This window comes from Nematostella vectensis, chromosome 8 (assembly GCF_932526225.1).
Source record: "Nematostella vectensis chromosome 8, jaNemVect1.1, whole genome shotgun sequence".
NCBI lineage: Eukaryota > Metazoa > Cnidaria > Anthozoa > Actiniaria > Edwardsiidae > Nematostella > Nematostella vectensis.
In genome coordinates this window covers 10,689,325-10,715,175 of record NC_064041.1, presented here as the reverse complement: position 1 = coordinate 10,715,175, position 25,851 = coordinate 10,689,325, and the positions used below count along the sequence as shown (strand labels likewise).

At 41.1% G+C, this 25,851-nt stretch overlaps 3 protein-coding genes across 11 annotated transcripts in view; 2 read left to right on the top strand and 1 right to left on the bottom strand.

Annotated features, from left to right (window-relative positions):
• LOC5502105 (nuclear pore complex protein Nup214) overlaps nt 1–10,330 on the top strand; it is a 29,445-nt gene extending 19,115 nt beyond the window's left edge. For 6 of the 9 annotated variants that reach the window (XM_048731323.1, XM_048731327.1, XM_048731328.1 and 3 more), the window contains 16 exons: nt 208–256; nt 858–937; nt 1,008–1,061; nt 1,748–1,909; nt 2,548–2,618; nt 3,034–3,120; nt 3,558–4,027; nt 4,216–5,113; nt 5,406–6,875; nt 6,999–7,103; nt 7,608–7,660; nt 8,414–8,570; nt 8,985–9,108; nt 9,477–9,515; nt 9,636–9,815; nt 9,893–10,330. In XM_048731323.1, coding sequence (XP_048587280.1) covers nt 208–256; nt 858–937; nt 1,008–1,061; nt 1,748–1,909; nt 2,548–2,618; nt 3,034–3,120; nt 3,558–4,027; nt 4,216–5,113; nt 5,406–6,875; nt 6,999–7,103; nt 7,608–7,660; nt 8,414–8,570; nt 8,985–9,108; nt 9,477–9,515; nt 9,636–9,815; nt 9,893–9,920 — 4,027 coding nt within the window. In that variant the 3' untranslated portion in view covers nt 9,921–10,330. The remainder of the gene's footprint in view (nt 1–207; nt 257–857; nt 938–1,007; nt 1,062–1,747; nt 1,910–2,547; nt 2,619–3,033; nt 3,121–3,557; nt 4,028–4,215; nt 5,114–5,405; nt 6,876–6,998; nt 7,104–7,607; nt 7,661–8,413; nt 8,571–8,984; nt 9,109–9,476; nt 9,516–9,635; nt 9,816–9,892) is intronic. The other 3 variants (XM_048731324.1, XM_048731325.1, XM_048731326.1) reach the window with 3 other exon arrangements.
• A 5,454-nt stretch (nt 10,331–15,784) lies between these two features.
• Nucleotides 15,785–17,750, top strand: LOC125570161. The gene is made up of 2 exons (XM_048731335.1): nt 15,785–15,914; nt 16,278–17,750. Exons 1-2 carry the CDS (start codon nt 15,785–15,787, stop codon nt 17,087–17,089), a joined length of 942 nt encoding a protein of 313 aa, XP_048587292.1. The 3' UTR covers nt 17,090–17,750.
• Nucleotides 17,751–20,216: 2,466 nt separating this feature from the next.
• On the bottom strand, nt 20,217–23,512 carry LOC5499036 (melanocortin receptor 3). The gene is made up of 2 exons (XM_001620632.3): nt 23,470–23,512; nt 20,217–22,749 (listed from the first exon to the last, which is right to left on the bottom strand). Exon 2 carries the CDS (start codon nt 22,730–22,732, stop codon nt 21,671–21,673), a length of 1,062 nt encoding a protein of 353 aa, XP_001620682.2. The 5' UTR covers nt 22,733–22,749; nt 23,470–23,512; the 3' UTR covers nt 20,217–21,670.
• Between the last annotated feature and the right edge of the window lie 2,339 nt (nt 23,513–25,851).

Genomic DNA, 25,851 nt, shown 5'->3' with positions numbered 1-25,851 from the left:
AGCATCTTCCTTCCTATTTTCCTGCTCTCTGTAAAAATGTGACGAGATTCACCAAGAGTTGATGTTCTTTTAAAATCTCATTGGAAAATGATTTAGAGAACTTTTGAAAATACTTAAATGTCCTTTTTCATAAGATGATCTAAAGCAATCCTTTCGGGTGTTAGCATAAGCAGTAGTTGAGGTCTCTTTGTGTCTCATTTTTTCTAGTGTAAAAAAGGACCGAGCGAAAGATCCCAAGTACCTGCATCTACTTAAGGTAGACAAACATTGGTTCATAATACAATTTAGATGAAAATTTATGCTTACAGCGGATCAAAAAGATGTGGGCACTCTTGTTAATGGTTATTTCCTAGCAAATAATTTTCATTTGCCGTTTTTACGTTGCGCGGGGGATTGGATCTAGTTGATAAGCGAAAAGCATGTTGCGACGATTTTATAAGACGCAATTCAACATGGCGTCATGAACATGTTGATGTGATACTAAATGAAAGGTAAAATTGGTAGGTTTTGGCTGTTTGACACCATGTGGAATTGTGTCGCCTAAAAACTTCCCAGCATGCCGTTCACTTATCAAATCGGCCCAATCCTCCGTGACACGTTGGCGAATAGCTCAGGTTCTTTCCACACTTTTCCAGTGAAAGTTTGGTCTGCATAGCTGGCGATTCTTTTGATTTTATGAGCAGGTTTTTTTCTCTTTTCTGAAGCACCACTCCTTAATCCTTTAAAATGAAGCGCAGCCAGCGCAGCCTCATTCCATATTCCTTTGCAAATAAATCAGCTTTTAAAAGAGTTCAGAAGCGCCCCCAAAGCAAGCAGATGCGTTTTTCTTGATAATATTGTTCCATCGTTGATTGTAGTCCCGAAGTCTTGACCCTGTAAACGCGGAAAGGTTACAGACCATCAGAAACCTGTTTCTGCACTTGGACACGACGCTCAAGTGAGTTTATATGGGAATCATATTATTTATTCAACAGTGCAAAACATAAACCAAATTGTTCGCATTCCAGGGAAGTTGAAATACGCATGGACGAGGAGTGGTACAAACAGGAACAGGAGGCAAGGTTAGCCATTAACTAACCACATTAAAGAATGTCGATCAACCACTCCTTTATTATTGTTTTCTATTGAAAATTCATCGGTTTATTTACAAGAAAACTTAAAATATCCATCCACGATTAAAGTTTGATATGTCATTAACGATATTTTGTTGAAAACATCCCAGTCACTTTAGTGACTTATTTGATGGGAATGGATTCTTTGAGTGAGTCGTTACTGCGCGGGAGCGTAAAATGGCGGCGTGATTGGTCACTTGCTTGACTTATTTGATGGAAATGGATTCTTTGAGTGAGTCGTTATTGCGCGGGAGCGTAAAATGGCGGCGTGATTAATGGCATGTATAGAGACGGCTAAACATGCCGCCATCCTTGGCTCAACACAACATCGGTCCATTCCCATTTGCTTATTCAAGCAAGTTAGGCAGATACTTTAGATATAAAATGAAACTATCGAACTTTAATCATGGATGGCTTGCAGTTTTCTTGCAAACAGCCCGTTTGAGTTTCCGAATGTAATCGTGTAGTAGTGATTGATCAATTTCGGGTTTTTCTGTTGTTGAGTATGTGACGACACCCGAGTCCTTGCATCATGGCCAACCACAGGAACCCCAAACAGAACGTCAGGAAATAGTCTGATGTTGCTGTATTTAGTGTAGTTACTGACATTGACAGCATTGACATTTTATTCTCAGGAAGCTGGCTCGCCCTGCAATGAACTCCATTTTCAAGACTTTAAAACTGCACCACACAGTGGTCCAAGACCAAGCAGTGAAACTAGAGCGACTTACGGAACAACTGAAAGGCAGGAACTTCATTCCAAACTCCTGGAAGAATAAAAGCCTTGCTAGTTCCAGGTACTAGAGAACACTTTAACTCGAACCATCAAGGATGGCGAAAAACAGTAAATGGGGTGTTCGAGTTATCTGAGTAGAAACGACTGATTAGTCTCTAGGAAGTTATGTCTCTATAATGAAGTTATGTCTCTATAATGAAGTTATGTCTCTATAATGAAGTTATGTCTCTATAATGAAGTTATGTCTCTATAATGAAGTTATGTCTCTATAATGAAGTTAGTTCAATCAGCAGTAGTGGCCAGTGTTCCACTGTGGGTGTTCTTTCTGTTGGCTAACGCAAGGGGACACGCCTTCGCCAATTCATGTATTTCTAAATCTTACACATTTTTTTATATCCTGCGTACCCGGTCTCTTTAGTAACGGCTAAAGTGTCTTCCACCAAAGCCAATTTCATCATAGAACTTCCGAGCGGATACAAAGCAACACTCATATCCCGAACTCGGATAACTCGAACTCCTGCTAACTCCAAACGACCAAGGCTGCTTTTTCAGCCATTTCTACTCTGGATTTCTTGACTCGATCTATCACAGTTTTTCCCATGCGTCATCCTTATGTAAAACTTACTCCAATGAGCAACAGACACTAGAAGAGCAGTGACGCAATGAATTGTGCTTGAGGATCTCTTATTTGATTGTTAGGCACGACAGCTGGTCGTCGCTGGCAAGCCAAGATCTGGATCACACCAGCAAGTCGCCAGCAAAACCGCCAGGTAAAGCATATAAGTCATTAACTATGTTTACACATTGTTGAATTTCAAATATATATCTTTCCACCTAAAAATTCTCGCCGTAGATTCAAATATATATCTTTCCACCTAAAAATTCTCGCGGTAGATTTATGTCTGGATATTTTTGTGCACAATTTCCTTTTCGCAGAAAAAAAACAATGCGAAACTAAAAAGTAAATTGTAGAAAGTGATTGCGTTAAAAATAGATAGAGCATGGTATGCTTTCACATGAACGTCGGATGAAGATTTTGTATAGGATTATTTGTGTGTGTCCATCTCTAAATAGTCCATGTGTCATTTCTGAAGAAATAATCCGTTACCCCCCCCCCCCCCTTTCATGGATCGTTCCTGTATCTGTCGCATTTTTTTAAGTAGATTTTACTTGTTTAACTTGTAGGTCGAGCATCAGCAAACAATGTCTCTGCTCTCAAGAATATGCTTAGGAGAAGGCAGACGATCCCTGTCAGAAGGCAACACGTTGGTGGTACTTGCTTAACGTAGTACTTATTATATATTCCATGTATACCTGAACACAATCTGAAGACCTAATCAGCTTGTTTCATCCGGATAACAACCCATACAATTTTACTTCAGCCTATGCCTGGAATTCTGTATATTGGCCCTCATTTATTTCCTCATTTCTTTACTTAAAGCCGCATTGTCACCAGTTTACTTCCGGTTGATTACATAATAATCTCCAATGATTTTTAACGGAAAGCACAAAAAGATATTTGAAAATTATAAAAGTGTCTATGGGAAGTTTCTTTGAGGATATGACCGATAATTTAAAGTGGATGGCCTGTTATATAGGATTCTTATAGATTCTTTCGTTTTTTGTCTGTTCCCATCGTCCCTCCGCAAGTTTCTGAAAATTTCTGTAGAATTGTAATCATTATAATCGTATTTCCTTTTCATTGATAGCTCCAGTAATACCTACGGCTCGTTCGACCAGACCTGAAAGTGTGACTTCTCCTGCGGGTCCCACTAATTCCAAAGCAATTACTCCGGAATACCAGAATTCTGTTCCTGGACCATCCTCCCTTTCGGCTGCCGTCCCAAAGCAACATCCATTTACCGCAGAGACACCACTGACCAGACAAACCAAGCCTGGCCAGCCATTGTCATCGTCAACACCATTTGTGGCAGGAGTACCTGGACAGCCAAGTGATATTGGTCAGGTTGCCAATTTACCTGGAAAGGCTACACCATTTTCTCAACAAGTCGCACCAGCTGGTGTGCTCCATACACGAAACTCGACTAGAGTGGTACCAGGAAGTACCCCAAGCTTTGCTCCGATTGGCAAAGAGCCATTGAGTCGTATTAGTAATGGGCCACCAAAACAAGCTGCTTCAGATGCTGCTCCAGCACTCAAGGTTCCATCACCCTCTAATGTAAGTTAACCACGTGTAAAAATGAAAATTCAGCCATCCACAAGGTTTGATTTTATTACAATTGTCAACCAACTACATTTTCGAATAGTGACAGGGTTCATCTATCTGTCTATGCCTCTGTCGGTCTCTTTGTCTGTTGTCTGTTTGAATGACTATTGTTATGACTATTGTTATTTCTCATACACCAGCGTCGACCAAGCTCTCAGCAAAAGCCTGAGGATGTCCCTGCTGTGAGGGCCGCAGCACAGGCTGCAATAAACAGAGCAAGCACCTTGCAGGCACCACCTAAGCAGCCAAGCTCCTTGGACCCTGCTGCCAGCATAGAGCCTGTCACAATGGTCGTTCACAAACCCGACGGCGGCGCCACCAGCACCAAGACTAATGATTCAGATCTGAGGGCCAGGGCCATCGCTATGGAGGCCTTAAAAGCAGCTAATGCTCAAGCCAAAGAACCTGTTCCTTACCCGCCCCCACAAAGCAGCACGGACTTCACCTTTAAGACGAGTGGCGCTCCTAAGCCAGGCCCTCCTGTTGCAACCTTTAAGCCAGCAACCGCCCAAGACAAAGGCCCTGCTCCCAATGTAACTGTCAAGCCCGTGGCACTTCAAGCATCAAATATGAGTAGGCTTCCATTTGCACCAGTTGCTTCTAAACCAGCTCCGACCAAAGAGGCAATAAGCAAGGCTAGCGGTGCAAGTGGTTCTGGGCTGCACACTGGGTTTGGCACTCTGTCAGGTTCTGAGACCAAATCCGGGTTCAGCTCTGCTCCTGGTACAGACTCAAAGCCCGGCTTTGGCTTTAGCATCGCACCAAAAAGCACCAGTGGCGGGTTTAGCTTTTCTTCCTCGAGCGGTTCTGGTGTGTCGTCGCCGTTCAGTTTTGCCTCAAAAGTCAGTAATGCAGAATCCTCTCCGTCTGGATCGCCTGTAATTTCAGAAAGTAATGATTCAAGACAGAAATCTGGTGACGCTGAGGAAAAGGAGAATGAAAAGGAATCCGCAAGTATCAACCGGCGTTTGTTTGGAGGTGAAAAACCTGCCTCAACCAACACAACCAATGACGAGAACCAGCCCCCTCCGTCACAAGGTAAAATGACTTTATTTTTAGCAGCCCCACATATATCTGGGTTAACCTGATAATTACTCGAGAAACCCTTTGATAGCTGCCTTATGCCCCACCCCACCCCGGAAAGAAATACTGCAGAATTTTATTTTATTAATGCTGTTAGGAATAATGTAAAAAAAAGCCCACATTATCACTGGTAAAGCTGGTGGTATTGGAACTACTAGGGGTCGAATATTGCTAAATCTTGTTTAGATTTGTCTCTTACCCTTCTATAAGCACTTGAGAGATGTATAAGATCACAACTGTCTTTCAGCTCAACCCCAATCAATGGGTCCCTCGGAATCATTCGCCTTCACAAGCTCCTTTAACAAGCTGTCAAATTCAACCACAATTACAGGAAGTAATGCTTCTTCTGGGTTCTCCTTTTCTGCTCCAAAAGCTGGTTCGGGCTTTAGTGGCCCTTCTTCAATAAGCACTTCAGTAGCACCTACTTTTCTCTTCGGGTCAGCAAAAAGCTGTGCCCCGGAAACCAAGACCACCACATCAAGCAACAGCCTATTAGCAGGCACCCAGCAACCACCAACGACCACTACAGCACCTGTGTTTGGTCAACCTGGCAAACCCGTCGCTTCTCTTGGCACTGGATTATTTGGGCAAGCGGAAACAGCAGAAACGTCAACGACAGCTGTCTCAACGCAGTCCACCAGTCAGGCTGTCTCTGCCCCTTCTAGCAGCACCCCTAGCAGAGTGCCCATTTCTGCTGCCCCGCCAGCAGGTGGTGGGCTGTTCAGTGGTAGTTCTTTTGGTCCAGCATCCCAGCCTCCGTCTACTGGCTCAGTTATGTTTTCAAGTAGTGGAGGTATGTCTGGGTCAGGTACATCTACCACATCGACAACTAGCGTTCCCTTTGCATCAAGTGTGCCATCAACTGACATATCACTCGGGACAGCATCTCAATCAGCTAGTATCTTTGGAACTGCTGTGAACCCTTCAGGGCAGCTAAGCAGTTTATTTGGTAATACATCACATCCATCAACAACACTTACAGCCTCCACCAATAACCCCCAGCCTTCAACACAAAGCGGTGCTTTGTTCGGTAGCGCAGCACAACCGTCGACAAGTGCAGTTTCAAGCCCCACATCACAACCCCAAACTACCTTTCAGCCTTCAAGTGGTGGCTTGTTCGGGGCATCTTTCCAGGCTTCAGCACCTGGCAGTGGCTTCTTTGGCAGCAAGTTTTCCTCGTCGACAACAGCTGCACCCAGTGCAACCTCCCAGCCCACGACAACAAGTGGTGGCCTGTTCGGTGCGTCAGCACCTAGCGGCGGCGTGTTTGGTAGCTCAACAACAACTGCATCGAGCACAACTGCCCAGTCCTCAACATCAAGTGGCGGTTTCTTTGGTTCTGCAACTTCAAGTGGGGGCTTGTTCGGAAGTGCATCACAACCTTCGACAACTAGCTCTGGTCTGTTTAGATCTACCACTCAGCCAACTACGAGTTCTGCTGTATTTGGTTCTCAGCCGTTATCTTCCAGCGGAGGGCTATTTGGATCACAGCCCACAAATACCGGCCTTTTCGGCCCAGCGTTTGGAGCCACTCCTTCATTTGGGTCAAGCTCTACTCAGGCAACTAGCCCATTTGCATCCACGACTGGCACAACCTTTGGTTTCGGACAAGCGATAAGCACCTCGGCAGGATCAGGGTTTGGACAGACATCAAGCAGTTCTACTGGAACAACTTTCGGACAGTCTGCTTTCTCAAAGCCACAAGAGAACTCAACGGGTGAGTTAAATTGAATAATTTACGTGGCTAATTTTCTGAACTTATTGTCACCAAAGCACTATATTCTCTGGTGACAAAACTTTTGTATTCTTTAGTAATTTGACAAAATGCTTATTTTTCTAGGCGTTGGATTCGGTTTTGGTGGCTTTGGATTAGGCGGACAACCGAGTTCACAGAGCAACAAGAACCCGTTTGGACTTGCAGGGTCTCCGTCACAGTCTCAAGCAGGTAACCAATCAGATTCGTAAGCAGGCAACCAATCACAGTTTCAAGCAGGTAACCAATTACAGTCTTAAGCAAATAACCAATCACAATCTTAAGCAAGTAACCAATCACAATCTCAAGAAGGTAACCAATCACAGTCTTAAGCAGGTAACCAATCACAGTCTTAAGCAGGTAACCAATCACAGTCTTAAGCAGGTAACCAATCACAGTCTCAAGCAGGTAACCAACCACAGTTTTAAGCAGGTAATCAATCACAGTCTTAAGCAGGTAACCAATCACAATCTCAAGAAGGTAACCAATCACAATCTCACGCAGGTAACCAATCAAAGTCTTAGGTTGATGACCAATAACAGGCTCAAGCATGTAACCAATCAAAATCTCAAGCAGTTAACCTATCTCTTGAAGTTTAGTTGCAAAAAGACCGAGGTTTTTACAGATACAAGCAATAACAGTGAAGTAGTTGATAGACATTCTTTAAATTCTTATTTGATTTTATTATTTTTCTAGGCACAGAAACCTCCTCCCTCTTCGGGAATAAGCCAACTGGAGACCTTTTCAAGGTAACATTATTTATTGGTTTAAGTAACAGCAACTAGTTCTTCCGGTTTTCACTATAAAGTGTTTGTGTGTTATTATTGATTTTGCTCCAGCTGTTGTTATTCTGTTGTAATATATTTTGATATTTTTTTAATATGGGTTTTTTTTCTTATAATAATTTTCTCATTATCTTTATCTCTAGGATGGCTATTATTTGTTTTTAAAACGACCTTTTTTGTTCTTAGAGACCATTGTATCTTTTAGATGGAGTGATTTAGGACATTGTTTTGGTCACTCAAAATCATCCGTCCTACTTACCCCATCCAACATCCAACCTAAAAGATAAAATACACCTAATTTAAAAACGGTTATCAGCACAAAAGGCAAATGCCAAATGGTAGTCCTTCGAGCGAAAGGTACTTATGGGTAGTAAATATTTGTAAAACTGAAATAAACTGTTAATAACTGTAAATAAACTCAAGCGATGTCAGACCCACATTTCAATTGCATTTAATGGGTAGTCGTATGTTCTATTTATATATTTTTAGAATTTGGGGTAAATGTTTTGAGATCCATGGGTCTTTTTGGTCGTGAACTGCCATTTACCATTTGCCATTTGCACTGACAACATTTTTATTTTAAATTAGTGTATTCTCTAGCTGGCTCCATCTGTGGATATTGCGTGAATCTCTTTCCATCTCCCCATCCTGCTCCATCCTGTCTATATCTTCTGTCCCCCATATTCTTATGTCATGTCCCACCCCGTCTTATTCAAGCAGCAGTCGTCGTTCGGATCGCAGTCGTCGTTCGGATCGCAGCCATCGTTTGGATCGCAACAGGGGTCTCCTGGAGGAGGGTTTGGTAGCTTCTCTCGTGGTTCTAGTGGCGTGGCATCTACAGGCTTCGCAATCTCCACCAGCTCACAGCCTACATGTGAGTTGACCCGAGACTATTGATGTTATCGTGGGTATTTCCGAATACCGGCCCTTGTTCGCCTTTTTGCAAATTGGAAGGTTTTTTAAAGAACTTGCCAGCCGCTGCTGCTGATGCTGAGGAAATTTCAAACGCAACGAAACCTAAAACTTTAATACACACTCATGATTCGAGACAGATCTACAATTCGATACTTTCTGAAAACACTTTATAACGTCTAAAGAGTGTAATTGAGTAGAAGTGCGCTTATTTTTAGCAGTATAGCATCCAAGATGGCTGAAAAAATAGTTTATGGATACGTTTGTGGTGTTCTGACAGGTGCATTTAAAGCCAAATTTGTTTGTTGGACAACATTACTTGGACAGACACTTGATCTGGAATTTGATTAGTATTTTTTTTTTGTTCACTTTAAAGCTCCAGGGTCGTCATTTGGCAGTGCTCCGTCATTCGGTTCAGCTCCTGCATTCGGTGGGACACCTTCATTCGGCTCTCAGCCATCATTCGGTAGTCAACCAGCTTTTGGAAGTCCGCAAGCAGGGTGAGTCAAGCATGTAGAGATGGAGACCCTTCTTCCTTTGCCCGATAAGGAAGCTAAGAAGCTTTCATGTGTGTGTGTGTGAGTCAACACGAAGGTGACACGAGAACGGTTCCTCTTCTTCTTTCTCCGCTTACACTGGTTTCCATATGATCGCACTCGATCGCAGCTAATCAGACCGTATGATCTTAACCGAGACCATTCCGATCGCAAAGTAATTTCCAAGAAACTAAATTAACAATTAAGCCACGCCTAGTTTTAATTTTCTTCTGTATTTTTGTAACGTTCTTTCTGATTGTTGTTTGTTTTGTTTTGTTGGCCACCTTTTTTTCGATGTAATTTTTTTGTTTGTTTTATTTTGATGTTTTCAGTGTGTTTGGGAGTACGCCCGGCGGTAGTGGATTTGGACAGTAAGTTGATGGAATCGCGAATGTATGTTAGAAAAAAAGAGTCAGCATCGGCTGGAACGGAAGACTATCATCATTCTCTCGCCCACGCTGTAGCTCACACCAGTTCTTTCTCTCCCTCAGGTCCACAGGTAGCCCAACCTTTGGCGCACTAGCTCACACCAGCACGCCTGGGTTTGGTGATGTGGCCCAGAATTCCTCCGGATTTGGTGCGTTTGGAGCAAGCCAGGCCGCTCAGCAGCCCACGTTTAGCTCATTTGGAGGAGAAGGGGGAGGAGGATTTGGTAGTGGTGGAAGTCCTTCGTGAGTGTCTATGAAAAGGTTACTCTTTCTACGAGTTTAGTGGTCTAAGATGTGGTTTTCATTTTATTTCTCAACAGGGGAGGACATTTCAACCAGTGGCGCTAGTGACCAGTAGTGGCGTTAGACTGGAATGTGTGACCAGTAGTGGCGTTAGACTGGAATGTGTGACCAGTAGTGGCGTTAGACTGGAATGTGTGACCAGTAGTGGCGTTAGACTGGAATGTGTCACCAGTAGTGGCGTTAGACTGGAATGTGTGACAAGCAGTGGCGTTAGATAGAAATACGTGACAAGCAGTTACGTTTGATTGAAATGCGTGACAAGCAGTTACGTTAGATTTTAATGCGTGACAAGCAGTTGCGTTAGACAGGTTGTAGTTTGAGCAGTTTCGGTACGGTAGATAATTAGTACATTGACTGACGATGAAAGAGCCTAGATATATTCAGACCACTATTTTGTGAGCGCCGTTTACACGGTATTAAACTTTATACTTTATTTGATAAAGCATTATAATTTACTTGCGTTTATATTTTACATTTTTCTACTACCGATTTTCACGATTCCCTCCCTCTCTGTCTTTACGATTCAACTACCCGTGTCTCGCAATCCGCGGTTCACATGATCTTAGAAGCACCGAAGGGACGGCGAATAACCAAGGAATAACCAAGTTCAAAAGAAGCCACATCAATATGACAAGTAATGACACCTCCCTCCACCCTCCCCCCCCTCCATATCTACCTCCCTCCCTTCCCCCTTTCCTCCCTCCCCCCTCCCTCCCGTGTCTAACCGTCCACGGTTCACATGATCATAGAAGCACAGAACGAGCTAACCAAGGAGGTTCCAAAGAAGCCTCATCAAAATGACCTGTGTTTCTAAACACATTGTTCAGGCAGTTCTTGCAGAAACTTATAGTCCAGTCAATCTGTGGTTTCAAATGGAACTAATTGCATCCTGAAATATGTAAATTTTCCATTTTTTTTCTTTTTTGCAGTGAAGAGTAATTAAGACTTGTACCAAGACTAATTAATAACTCCTATAGAAATCAAGTCAATACAGCTTGGCTCCAGTTGCGCCGCAGGGGTTGTGTTGACGATACAAGATCAGGCCGCCTTGGGACTCCAGCTCCATTTTCTGTCAGGGTCTAGTTCCTTAGCTTTTCTCCTAAGGGGGTATACCTCAAGGTAACCGAGTTTTAGAATTAGAGTTACCCTCTCCTAGGTAAGCTACCATCCAAGGTTGACGAGCCCAGCCTGCCCGGAAAGGGGAAATGGCCGGTATTGAGTTTTGGAAAAATTAATTAATGTTTGAGCGGTTCTGCGAATGGAAAAAAACAATGGTCGAGATTTATGAGTAATACCATTTTTTTTTTATTTGATTGGATAATTAATAATTTTTATCAATGTTAGGGGGCTACAAATTAGGAAAAAGTTTCTAAGCATTGACATATATTTCAAGTTAAGATTCCTTAAAGCCGTATTGTCACCAGTTTACTTCCGGAGGTCCGACGGAAACCTCAACCGTTAAAAGACAAAAGAACCTATTAAAATCCGAGATATTTAACAGGCCAACCGCTCTAAATTATCAATTACATCCTCAAAGAAACTTCCGATAAACACACTGCTTTCAATATTTTGAAATATTTTTCGCGTTTTCCGTTAAAAATCACGGGATATTGTTACGTAATCGACATTACCTAATGTAATTTGCAGAGACAGCGTAGCCCGCACCACCCCATGCCCTAGACTTGTCTTTCTCACAGTTTCCAAACGTCTAAATTGCGAGCTGTTATGTAAGACGTAACTTACAGAGCTAAGCGAAGTACATGCGGACTGTCGACGTTTGCGAAATGTCGATATGGAAGATGGATGGAGAAGGACAAGAGAGGTCTAGGTGGTGTGGGGCTACGCTGTCTAGGCAAATTACATTCCAAGGATGCCATTTGACCAGCTGCTACAGTGGAACCTGGATTTTACGATAACCTGGATTTTACGATGACGTTCCTTTCTCCCGGCAGAAATACAGTGAAATTTACGAGGATTTACCTCGGTCTAACGATGTTGGATAAAGCTATATTCTCGATTTTACGATACAAATCTGTTCTCCCAAGCGTAATTTTGACCTCGATACAACGATATTACTCATTCTGTCTATCAACAAAGAGAGAAAAACTTAAGACACTACACACGTACAGTACAGTTAATCAATTTTCTTGACTTGACAGATTTTGTTAGACGCAGATTACAGTTTACAGAGAGTAACTGTACAGTCTTACACTGCTATTATTTTGAAAAAGTTGATCATTACCCGACCTCGCTACAACGATATTTCCAATGGATTTTTCTAATTATATCGTAAAATCGAGGACCTCTTTCTAACGATACCTCGATTTTACATTTTCTTTCTCCCGAGGCACATCGTAAAATCCAGGTTCCACTGTATGTCCCGATCATCGACGGAAAGCTAAAATTGACGCTCAAAAATCATTTTTTTTTATAAGCGGATTGCTTTAAAAATCGATTCAGGGACAGTTCCATCTATCTCTCATCCATGTCTGTGTTTTTTGTACTGGTTAAAATCCCGCAGAAAATCGCGCTGAAGTTGAGGTAGTCAGAATAAGTTGCCAGCCTTGTCTTATTAACATACTTAGTATAGACACAAAATCCAGACAAACTGATATCGCTCTGAAGTCGTAAAATTGAGCTTCTTGGGAAAAAAAAACACCGCAGACGGATACAATTACATCCCAACTAAGTTTATTTCATGAATTAGAGCATGAAGGCATAACTCATACATGTGTATTTGCGTGAATTCGTACGTCCTTAGAAATTCTTCATTGGCGCGGGTGGGAAGCCTGTGCTTAAACAGTGAACCAAGAACGGGTCTCTTCATTATCAAACTGTATTTATCTTAAAAGAGCCTTAATTTAAATTATTTAAATTCTAAAGCAGTTCTGCTTTTCTGACTTTCTTGACAGCAGAGAAGTTAGGTGTTTGGATTACATATAGAATTAGTCTATTAGTCCAAAACCTCCTGCAAGTACATTTAGCGTAAGTCTATGTACCTAGTTTTGGTCTAATTCTATCTACGCAATCCAACGAATAAACCTTATTACAACTATTTTTAATTAAACTCTTTGAAAATCATGAGGTGTGAAAGTTTAAGTGCTCTGTTTCTTGCTTCACTGTTCATGCGTGCTCTCACGAAATGTAAAAAAATATCGCTCTCACAAAATGGAAACAAAATTCGTAAGCATACCCCCACTGACCTATAATATGTCAAGTTAAGATTCCCTAGGTGAAGAGCCGCCTTTGACAGTGAACCCAGAACGGGTCTCTTTATCTTTAAGCTGTATTCATTTTAAAAGAGCCTTAATTAAAATTGTTTAAATTCTAAAGCAGTTCTGCTTTTCTGACTTTCTTGACAGCATAGAGAAGTTAGGTGTTTGGATTACATATAGAATTAGTCTATTAGTCCAAAACCACCTGCAAGTACATTTAGCGTAAGTCTATATGTAACTAGTTTTGGTCTAATTTTATCTACGTAATTCAACGAATAAACCTTATTACAACTATTTTTAATTAAACTCTTTGAAAATCATGAGGTGTGAAAGTTTAAGTGCTCCGTTCTTGCTTCTCTGTTAATGCGTGCTCTCACGAAATGGAAACAAAGTTGAACTTGGCGGCAGACCTGCACACAAAAAAAAACTACTTGTAATAACATTCGATTAGTTACACAATACGCGAACTATCTCTTTTCTATCCTGCCTTCAAACGTGACATCATCTTAAGTATTCCTAGCCTCCAATCGTAACTGATGTTAATTTGATTTTATAAAAGAATCAAAGAAGCAGAAAAAAAAAGAATTATAAAGTGCTCCTTTTTTTATCGCCACCCATGCGTATGGTTGCGTAGCGCACTTAAAAGATTTCGAATTGGCAGAATTAAACTTTTGCCTAGGCGGTTAATAAAGATTTTATGGGGCTACACAGTCTTTTTATTGCCCAGAACAGTTTCAACTAGTTGCAAATATATCGTGTCTAACCATCTTCGTGTTAGTGCACTGTTCATACAGTTCGTTCCCATGCCAACCAGGACTTTAAAAGGTCCTTAACAAAAACTCCCAAAAAAACTTTCTTACTACCTAGTTTTTATTAAATATACTGCCTTTAGTCAGTTGTGATTATAAAAAAAAAATCACTGTATCGTTGCATTTTCAGAAACAAACAAACAAATAGTGCCGGCAAGTTGATAATTGATTAAACTTCGACAAACTCCATTCGTAATGAGATGTTAACTCGGATGGAACAAATACTGATAATATAAGGCCCCTAAGGATCAATGATATTTTGAAAGGTCCTCACCACGAGAGATACACATTATTATAAGGATGCTTTTCATAATATTAGGGAAGTATTTTATATAATGTATTTTTTTCTATTTAAAGGTTTCAGATTTTGTATTTGCATCGATTTGTGAAACATTGGTGATTGATTTTTAAAAATAACAAAAGAACTTGAAAAGCGGAACACGCTCCTCCTACTTTTGTGGCATAAAAGAAGCACACCTCACAGATCCTGTAGTCAGTTGGACGAGGTACAGCCAAAGAACCTTGAGCCAAGATGTCGCACAAGCTACTGCTGCTTTCCTGCTGGGCTTCGTCGCCTTAGCGCTATCAGCTCCTATTGTCGAAGAGGAGCTCAGCCCTGCCGCCCAAGACGAGACCAAGGACGAGCCACAACTGGAGGACCAAGGTATGCTGCTCTCTGCTCTCGTCCAGATTATTTTTATTTTAAGAGAAAGTGTCGTCTTGTAATTACGAATTTTCATACTACCCCCCTTTGGGCACCTAGCTTAAAGGGATTAATTGCTCAAGCCAGCATATTGTATTTCAGTTATCTCTAGTCTTGATTGCTAGCACACGTTCACAGCTTCACTCTATAATTCTTTGTTCTTTTCAACGTTTATATATCAAGCTCATATTGTTTTTTTTTTTCCACTGTTACGATGCCGCGAGAAAAGAAATGTCCAGGCTGCAAGAAGCCAGTAAATGATCATGATTTTGGCGTGCCAGGGAAACATTGTGACGGTCCTGGGGGCGTTCCCGAAATTCGGGGCAATTCTACTACACGGAACGACGAACTGTTGAATTCGCTCGCCGCCGCTGTTCAAACTCTCACGGCCGAGGTTCAAAGTTTGAAGGCCGATAATGCTAGCAGTCGTCAGTCCCATTCCTTGCCGCCCTCCGACGTTGCTTCGTCGTCGCGATCTTCTAAAGATGTATCGCCGCGCCGTGCGACGACGGTTACTTTGCCCGAGCTTAGAGCCATGGATGACTTGGCCGACGCGGCGGATCGACGTGTGGCTCATGTTCTGCCCATTGCATCCAGTGAGTCCGATGAGGAAGCTGATATGGGTGCGCTGGCTTCCTCTCCGTTACGGAAGCCAAATAAAGCTGAATTCGTGGCGGGGTATGCACAGATTCTACAATTACGAGAGATCAGTTCGTTCGAGCGAGCCGAACGACACAAACATTTGGTAACGCTGATGTACCACGCACAGCTATACGAATGGGAGACGGTGCTTGCCTTCCATGGAGCGGTTTTGCTTGAAATCGAACGTGGCTTATTGAAGTGGGGTGATTCCTTTTCCCACCTCGAAAGCAGAACCCTCCATGGTCAGCTACTTTCACCGCCGAAAAAGCAGTCTTACAGTTCAGGGCCGACATTGTTTTGTAGAGATTATCAACGCGAGAAGTGCATTCATACCGGGGATCATTATGGTTACGTCCGAGGCGAACGTAAATGGGTAAAACATATTTGTGCGGCTTGTTGGGTACAGTCGAGAAAACAGGAATCGCATAGAGAGGATTCATCTGATTGTCCGCTTTCAGGGGAATCAAAAAACTGATAAACTTCGCCCTTGGTCGAGACATTGGGGGCGTTCCTTCCGTTACTGTTGCTTCATTTCCGGATATGTCGTTTTGTGCTTTGAATGCTGATGCTTGCTCCCAGCGGCGGAGGGCTGCGGTTCCTGACTGCCGTGGCTTTTCCACGGGCGCTGATTATATTCATGATGTGTGTTTTCCTCAGCCGGTGGAGGCTGGTGTTCTAGACTGTCGTGGTTTTCCACGGCCTTTCCTCGTGACTCTCAGCAGGCGAATGATTTTTATTTGTACGCACATGGGTTGGTTTTTCGTTCTGGTCGCCCGAACTTTGTGGTTTCTCGCCTGCCCGTTCCAAGTTCCCTAAAGATCAATACTTGGAGGACTTTGTTGTATGATTATGACGACCAAATGATTTGTGATTTCCTGGAGTTTGGTTGGCCGGTGGGTTTCACTGGCGATACTGTTCCTATTTTTGATGCTCGCACTCACCGGGGTGCGCTCAATTTTGCGACTCAAGTTTCAGAGCCTTTTGGGCGCTGATTATATTCATGATGTGTGTTTTCCTCAGCCGGTGGAGGCTGGTGTTCTAGACTGTCGTGGTTTTTCCACGGCCTTTCCTCGTGACTCTCAGCAGGCGAATGATTTTTATTTGTACGCACATGAGTTAGTTTTTCGTTCTGGTCGCCCGAACTTTGTGGTTTCTCGCCTGCCCGTTCCAAGTTCCCTAAAGATCAATACTTGGAGGACTTTGTTGTATGATTATGACGACCAAATGATTTGTGATTTCCTGGAGTTTGGTTGGCCGGTGGGTTTCACTGGCGATACTGTTCCTATTTTTGATGCTCGCACTCACCGGGGTGCGCTCAATTTTGCGACTCAAGTTTCAGAGCATTTACAACGTGAAGTCTCGCTTGGTCGTGTCGCTGGGCCGTTTACGGATCCTCCCTTCGGGGGTGGATTTGTTACTTCACCGTTGAACACGGTTCCCAAGCGAGATTCTGAAAAACGTAGGGTAATTGTGGACTTGAGCTGGCCTAAGGGCGGTTCAGTAAATGATGGTATTCCGTGTGATAGTTTTCTGGGAGATCCGTTCGTGACTTGTTATCCCACTATAGATGACATTGTGGAAGCGATCGTATTGAATTCTGGTAGAACTCGCCATCCCTTCCTGAATTCCTGTCTTCGCGAGATTTGTTATTTGTCAGCGAGTTATGATTTTGAGATCAGAGCGGTTCACCTACCGTCTGTGTTGAATTGTGATTCAGATTTGCTTTCAAGATGGGGCTCCGTTGCCTCCACTGTTAAGGAACGATTCCTGGAGAGCGCTCGTTGCGCCAATCGTAGGGGTGTTACAATCTCATCGGACTATTTCACATTCACGACTCCTTGGTAATTCGCCTTCCAGTCGTAACTTATTCGCTCGCTCTTTCTTGCAGATTCCTCGGCTTTGGCCTCTCTGCAAAAGGATCTACGACAGACATTACAAGCTGCTTATAGCACAGGGACATATAGTAATTTAAAGACTCAATTTAAGGCCTTTTTTCTATTTTGCTTATATTTTGACTTGACTCCATTACCAGCAGACATAGATACGGTCTGTCTTTATGTACAGTTTTTAAGTCGTTCGATTGCACCACCTTCGATTCGTAACTATTTAAGTGGGGTCAAGTTATTACATCTTTTTGCCGGTTATGACTATGCATTTACTAAGGATTTTAGTTTATCCCTAGCCCTGCGGGGAGTTTCCCGTAGGATACCACATGTACCTCAGAGGGCTCCACCGGTAACTCCTAGCCTTTTATTGCTAGTTGCGCGAACAGTAGATTTTCAACATGATGCTAACTCTTCTACATTGTATTGCGCATTTCTCTTTGCATTTTTTCTTATGGCGCGTATAGCTAATATCGTACCGCGTTCTATTAAGGCATTTAATCCTACCCGCGATCTCACACGGGGTGATGTTTTGTGTAACGAACACGGGCTTATCGTCACGTTTAAGCATACAAAAACTATTCAGTTCGGTCAGCGTCGATTACACATTCCTCTGTTACGTATTCCAGGCTCGTTATTATGTCCGGTCGCTGCCTATAACAACATGATTCGCCTGGTACCCGCTTCTGCACGCAAACCGCTGTTTTTATTGCTTGGTCATTCAGGCCCGTTTGCTTTGACGAAGTCCCGTTTTGTTACCGAATTTCGTCTGGCGCTTTGCTCAGTGGGGGTTGCTCATGCTGACTCATATCGGGGTCACTCATTTCGACGCGGCTGTGCCTCTTGGGCGTTTAACCACGGAGTACCAGGGGAATTGATACAGTTGTATGGTGATTGGGCTAGTGACTCTTACAAATTGTATTTAGAATTTAGTAATCAATCCAAATTGGCGCTTGCTTCCCAGCTACGTGCTTCCATTCAGGCCAGTAGTTAGGCCTTCTGCACTGTTTTGTTGTTTGGCCGGTGGTTTGGTGGCAGAGAGGTTTATTATTATTATTTTAGTTTTTCATTTATCAGTTTGTAGTGATTTTATAATAAACTTCTCTTATGCCAAACACAAAACAGTGTCAGTGGTTTATGTTGGGTTGAGGAATTTACCCCCCTTTGGGCACCTAGCTTAAAGGGATTAATTGCTCAAGCCAGCATATTGTATTTCAGTTATCTCTAGTCTTGATTGCTAGCACACGTTCACAGCTTCACTCTATAATTCTTTGTTCTTTTCAACGTTTATATATCAAGCTCATATTTTTTCCCGCCCTCCCACCCTGGGCTTTGTGTGAAGGGTGGCAGAGAGGTTTATTATTATTATTTTAGTTTTTCATTTATCAGTTTGTAGTGATTTTATAATAAACTTCTCTTATGCCAAACACAAAACAGTGTCAGTGGTTTATGTTGGGTTGAGGAATTTTAGCTAATCAACTCGAACAAGTTGATGACTCAGAGCCAGAAGAGACAGAGGAGGCTGAAAGTGAGGAAGTTTCGGAGTATGAAACAGGTATATTTCCTAAATTAGTAGTCTACTTAACTATCGTAGGGTATCGTTTCCTTATTGTTTGTTGCAACTCGCTTCTTATTCACAGGCAGCGATGAAGACGCCAATGAGGTAGTCCAAGCGGAGAACGACGGTTAGTAACAAGCCAGTTAATCGTGTAAGAAATCGTTGTCGATAAATGAACGGTAACTAGCTAACCCATTCATTTATTTTTCAAGATTCCTTTGACTCACATAAACTTTCCTGAACATTCCCTGGTATGATTTTATTTCTTTTCCGGCTACTTGTTCTTGTTGTATGTAAGAGTTAATTACCGAGAGCCGAGGCAATAAGCGATATGTAAGCTTATTGCCGAAGGCTCGAGGTAATTAACTGGCTTATTACAGATTGACAAAGGTTTCCACGCAAAAATGTGAAATTAGCATTTATATCGAAAAATTATTTCTTCTGCAATTTCTACGGCGATCAAAAAAAAAACTATTAATAATCAACCACATCGGTATGTGCTAAATAGTCACGAAAACTGTTTCATCCTTTAAAACAAAGGCCTTGGTATCTTAATTGTACCAAATACAAAGAAGAGTATTCCCTTCGCGGCCAGTTTATGACATTTTACAATGTTATATACAATTATCTATAATAGGGGGTATAGTCTATAGTTGTTCTTTATTTGTAGGAAATAACAATCATGCAGTAAGCAAAAGCGTTTGAATGAGATTTGTTGCACCCTTTAGTTTGCATAACGCTCGTATTTTTTGAGGTGGAGAGCGACAAAGACATGTACGAACTGACAGAGAATACGTTTTCGCAAGCCGGTTAGTTTATTCCGGATTTCGATCTGATCGGAACGATCATTGGAACAACAAGCCATGATATTACGAGGACGACTCTAAGTGAAGATGTTGAAAAAAGAAAGGACGATAAGATTCCGTATAACACGAAAACCAACACGGTGTTGGCTTTTCCTATCTGGCCAGAGTGGGCAAAAGAGAGGAATTAGAACCAGAGCGGTTGCAGGGTCGGATAGTTTCGTAAGTTTCAATAGTATCAAAGGTGTTCGATTATAGGGTTGATGAAGTGATGATCAGAGAGGGCGAAAGTGGCAATACCCCTAAAAAGACCCACAGATGTGAAAAAATAATATTAGAAGTTTTTATGTTTGGTCCAATAGATTTTAGAAAAGTGTAAAGTTAAGTGCCATATGGTTGAGTTTTGATATTCAGTATGTAAAAGTGCAGGTAGTGAATTGATTTTAATTGCTCTATATAAATGCAAGGGATGTATACGAGCTTCCCCGGGATGTATCTATATACATCCCTTGCATTTATAATGAGCAATTCAATTCAATTAATCAGCCCCGCTCTTCCCTGCTGATTATCAAACCCCCCCCCCCCCCCCCCCGGGCTCTTTACCACTTGCCTATTAATGAGGTTTGTACGTGAAATAAAGACCTACAGAAAATAATGGAAACCGTGTCAATCATGTAATAACCCCTGTTATGCTCTTTCAATTCAATTTCAATATTCAATTATTTTTGTTAACTTGTAAAATTATTGCTTTCATGGACGACGGAAATGGATCGATTGTATGTAAGCATGTACCCAAATCCTGACATTCTTTCAGCAGATTTTTCTGGCCGTAGCCAAGTTCTACCTTCTATATTTAATCCATATCTTAGGACATTACCAAAAAGCACTTATAAGTTATATGCGAGAATTTTCCAAAAATATGTTATGTTTTTTGATGATTTTTTTGTAGACGAGAGTGATCCTGAGAAAAGGAGGTGCTATGAGGCCTGTGTTTGGAGAACCGTACAAAGGTGGTACTGCTTCGAACAACATCGAACCGTATGTCGAAGAATTTACCGAACCCTTTGTGTAGGAAAGACGCTTAAATGCGTATAATAGACGTATAACCTGAACATTAAAAAACGAGTATTAATTTTTTTGTTTTGTTCTTTCTTCGACATGGCACTCAAACTTGTTGTTCAAGTGGTATGGTACCCTCTCATACCACTGTGGTGGTATGGTACTCTCTCCTTACATTAGCAATTGAACTGCTGAAAAACAATCCTATGCTATCCTCTCTTTATTTTCAAAACATTTTCCCACGCACCACTTTATGGACTTGCTATATATTATACTTTTGAAAAACATATGAATAAAGTGTGGCCATCGATGCAATATCAAAGACAGGAGAAGTAAAAACTTCAAGGGAGTATCGAGTAACGGGCCGAATAGGCAGTCTTCTTTTTAGCCGCACCACTGTTTCAGAGGGGAGGAGGAGAGGGGAGGCAATGGTTCTGCCGCCATTACGCATGCCTAAAGGGAGCAGATCTTTTTATATTAAAACGGGCAGACTAGAAATTATTCCTATTGCTTTTTATCTTTTTTCCCAACGATATCGTCTGCGTTCCTAACTGTGACTTTTCTCTACGTTACGGAGAAATAAAAAAAACTTGAAGAATAATATAGACCATTTTGTTTATCCGTTTCACAGTATCATATGAAAAGCTATTTGGCGTCTTCAAGTGACGTAGTGGAAGGAGAAATATGAAACAAAACCAAGTAACTTCAGGGATGATATGTTTACCTTTTTATGTCCGCATATATTAATTAAGGTAAGCCTAGTGACTGCTCTGCGATGTTAGGCTAGCATTAGCCCTAGAAGTAAAAGCATTAATCCTTAGAAGCAAAAGATAAATGATCGAAGAATACGAATAACGACGTGGGCTAGTGCTTGAAATGTTAGCAAAACTACTCTGTTTTTAGAGAAATGTAAACATATCACTAAAAACCTCGAGTTCATTTATAAGCCTGATTCCATCACACCTACGCAGACCACCAATTTGTTTGGCTACAGCTTGTCTGCAGTCTACTTAGTCGTGGTCCTTTTATCTCTGTTCTGATTGGTTGAACTGTCCGGGTTCTGGTTGGTTGGGCTATCCTTGTTCTGATTCGTCGCTCCGCATCTTGATTCTCTTTAGTTGAGCTATTCTGGCTCTGGGCTCTGATTGGTTAAGCCATCTGGGCCCTGATTGGTTAAGCTATTCAAACTCTGATTGGTTAAGCTGTTAGGGATCTGATTGGTCCACCTATCTGGGCCCTGATTGGTTAAGCGATCTGGGCACTGATTGGTTAAACTATCTATCTTCATGGCTGAGATGCTATTCATTCTTACATCTATTCTTCCAGAACCCCGCAACCAACGAGTTGCAAAAACTGCCCTGAAAGAGTTGCGGTACTGCCGTAACCTCCAGCCGTAAACAAAGGGGTGTATAAGGGAGTTGGATTGAAACATTACTAGGGAGACAAGATAGCTTTTGATTAAGAGTGAATAATCACATGAGCCACAATAAGACATCAAAACTATGATAACGAAGTAAGGGGTCAGGGTGGATAACATCAAGAGCGCAATGATACGGACCGTGCTTGCGAGTCGCCTTTCTGCATGTTGTCTTCGAAACTCGGATTTTTCATTTGTTTTGAAGGCAATATTTTGTTTTGTGAGCCTTCGTTGGATAATAGCGTAGACCAGCGGTACGGTAACCAATGGCAACAAGTGGTGTAATAGTATATCCGCCATGTCGTAGGCCATTGGTGTAATGCTCGTGAATTGAATAAAAGTAAATAAAACAGAGTAGACAATTAGTGCAATCGTAATGATGATTGATGTCTTGAAGTTAATGCGGATTCTGTGGAATATTGGGAAATAAATTGCGACAAGTCTTTCCATTGTTAATGCTATGACAACCATAATCTCAAACGTAAATGTGAAGACGCCTAGTAGGAACTGGTAAGACCGAAGACCCGGAATCTGGTAAGTTCCCGTTATGTAGGCTTCTAAAGCGTCATGTGCGAGGTTTCTACAAGCAATCACACCTTGCAAGAAATCAGCCACAGCCAGGGCGACAAGCAGGCCACTCGACGGCTTGCGAAGGCAGTGAAGTGGATTCTTGATGATGACAATGAGGAGAAGACTATTGGTAGTTATGGCTGTGATTGACACAGTGATTGACAGGATGCCAGCGACGAAGAAAACTACACCTGTCATGTTACTGTGTTTTTTTCCTAAAAAAAAAAAAGAAGAAAAAAAAGAAACCTTTAGTTTAAACCGGCTTTTAACTAGCTCGGCAAAATTACTTATAAGCTAAAAAGGTTTGTTTTCACTAGCGAAAGAAATGGACACGGAAGAGGGAATGTAGGCCGTAAGAGCTGACGCGCGCGTGAAATTCACAAGAAATACATAAGCGAGGAAAGAAAAAGAACCATTCCGTTCCATCTCCGCCTCCTATTCCGTTCAAAATTTGCCGCGGTTAGCATTTATACGTCTTCGCTTCGTGTCTCCTTCTCCTTCGCAAGTAAAAATAAAGGACCTTTTTTGTCAACTATATAATATGCTGAGGTTTTATCTTCAAGACTCCTTTCTTCAAAACTGCAATAGTCCTATAAAAAACAGTGATTTTTTTGTAGTTATCATATTGCAATTGTCAACTCAAAAAGCAAAAAAGATTTTTTTAAACATAAATAGGTTCATTTATATTTCATTTTCTAATCCTATTCGAAGATGAGCTATTAAACGTCTTCTCTGCCGATGTAAAGCTTCATGGCGTTTAGTAATATTCGTTAGTAAAAAAAGAATATATTTATAGATTATATGCTCACACCTGGTACGAAAAGCCGACCAAAACAACTTTATAACATTGACATAAACTATGATAACACATTCGATTAACGGTTAAACAGTGCAGACAGTAAAATAGATTAACAGTAAAAAGGATATTTCCTTACTTGTTATCCTTAGCGAAATATATTTGCAAAACTTGGAATAATGAGAGCGAGTTTTAAATAAACTAAAACAATTCATTATTAATGGTAATTCCTGTATTGTTATTGGATGAAAAGTGTATTCTTGTGATTGTTTGTGCCGAGTAAAGCCACCTGTGATAACCAAAATTCGCATTTCAATACAGGGGACTTGGGCTAGGAGACAAAAATATTTAACTGTTTAACTTCGTGTCTTTTTGATGTGCTCGAGGTCTTGCAAGTCATCCTCTTTTGAAGCTATATCAGCTCAATTGTCGATAACAAGTAAAAGACGAGTGTCGTTAATAAGGATTATCAATTGATACATAGATGGATATTGTCTTTATTAAAATAGTGTTAAAAATACATAACAATAAGTCTTTAACTATAATATAGATATAGGCACTGCCTAAAGGCGGAGCCAGCGCATTTGTATTCCAACTATTTTTAGAATGCAGTTTTTATAATAATAATAATAACAACCACAATAATAATAATTAACAATAAAAGGCTCCAAACTTTTTTCTATAAATGCTGTCAGCTGCTTTAGTTCTATTTTAGTTTGAATTTTAGAGTCTAAAGTCATTTATTTCTATATTTTCACCATTTATAAACAATAACAGCAAAAAGGAAATAAAAACAATACAAACATGATAAGAAGAGAATAATTTCAAATACCAATTGCACAGCCTTTACACAATGGTGTTAGGACTAGTCTAATTCAATGGCCAGGGACAATACTAGGGATAATACAGTTCAGATACAAGGGAAGTATAGTGGTGCCTCTGCAATCTGTGCTTAGTGCCTTTTAGAAAGGAGTTGGCCATTTAACAGTGGTTCACAATAAAAACAATATAAGTGCTATAGACGTTCGCTGAATTTGTTTGTTCCCCCTTTAATATCTATCATAGACTTTTTTTGAGACAATCACTTAATTATATGGCCTCAAGAACAACAAACACTCCAGCAATCTGTTGGAAAAGTGGTTGCCTTAAAGGGTGGTTTACTAAAACTGCTTTTCCAATGCTTTTGTCGAAAGCTATTTGACAAGTAAAAAGAAGTATTAGCAGAGGTACTTTACAGCATATTGGTTTGATTTAGGTTCGATATTGCTGAAATACAAATAACTTTTGTTAATTTCATTATGTACTGCCAAGTTCAGTCAATTTTATGCACCGCCAAGTTCAGTCCGGTATTAAGAGACTTAAGAGACTTATTCTTTCTTTCCCAAAGCAGTCAGATTATGGAACCTCTAACCTAGCTCTCTGCCAGCCTTCAAGGCAGCGGCTACAGAAGCTTTTCCTAGATAAGGGTACCACCACACCATAAGTGGCTTTAATTTAAATTTTTCCTTTAACTTTGTTTGTTTAATTATTTATCTAATATTTTTGTCTAGTTTTAATTAAAACTTGTAAGGACCTTATGTGTAGTTTTAGTTAAAATTTGTAAGGACCTTCTAGAATTAGTGGAAATAAGTTGTTAAAGTAAAATAAACTAAAAAATATAAGTATATTTTTCCACTCATAAAGAAAGAATTTACAAATTTAACCTTTATTCTTCTTACCAAACAAAAATCGAAGCAGAGAAAAAATGAGAGATAACATACATTCGTTTACTCGTTTAGCTTGGAAAGCTATAGAATGAGATTGGCACGAGAAATTAATTTGGACTAGCAGAAGCGGAAATGTTTTCGTTTGAACAGTTCTCAAGAGATTTATTTTCAGTACACCATGAATATAAATAAAAAAATATAGAGAGTTACGGTAAAGAAAGACAACAGTTTAAATTTTGAAAAAAATCTAAACTGAACATGAACGAATCTTAAATCAGAAAAGCGATAATTAAATACGATTTGAAAACGTACCGTTTCATTCGTTTCAAGTCGGTGAGAAACCAACATTAATTATCATACTTTTGCTACTTTATTGTTTTCGATTTCTTCGTCTTTAGACATGGCTCCTTTCTTTATTTTAGGCTTTCGATAATCTTTCGAAGACTTGGTATTTTTCATCGCAACACATCAGTGTCAAAAGTACACGACCTTCGATCTTCCGCAGTGTGATAACCAGTTTGTTGAAGGCGAAATTCGCTCGACAGCGGTCTCAGGGAAAATTGTAGATTCTTTGATTCAAACAATCAATGACTGTAATAGAATTTCTCAAATTGTTTTTCCACTCCTAAGTGTTTGGAAGTTTGTGTTTTTCTCGAGTGAAGGCAACCGTGTCAGGAAGGGGGTTACACAGCTTGCACGGGAAGGCTGGCAGGCAGGGCAGGCGAAGCCACAGGGCTCCCGCGCGCGCGCGATGACCAAAAAACTCAGTCGCATAGTTATATACCATTTCTCTATACCTATGGGGCTCTCCGCTA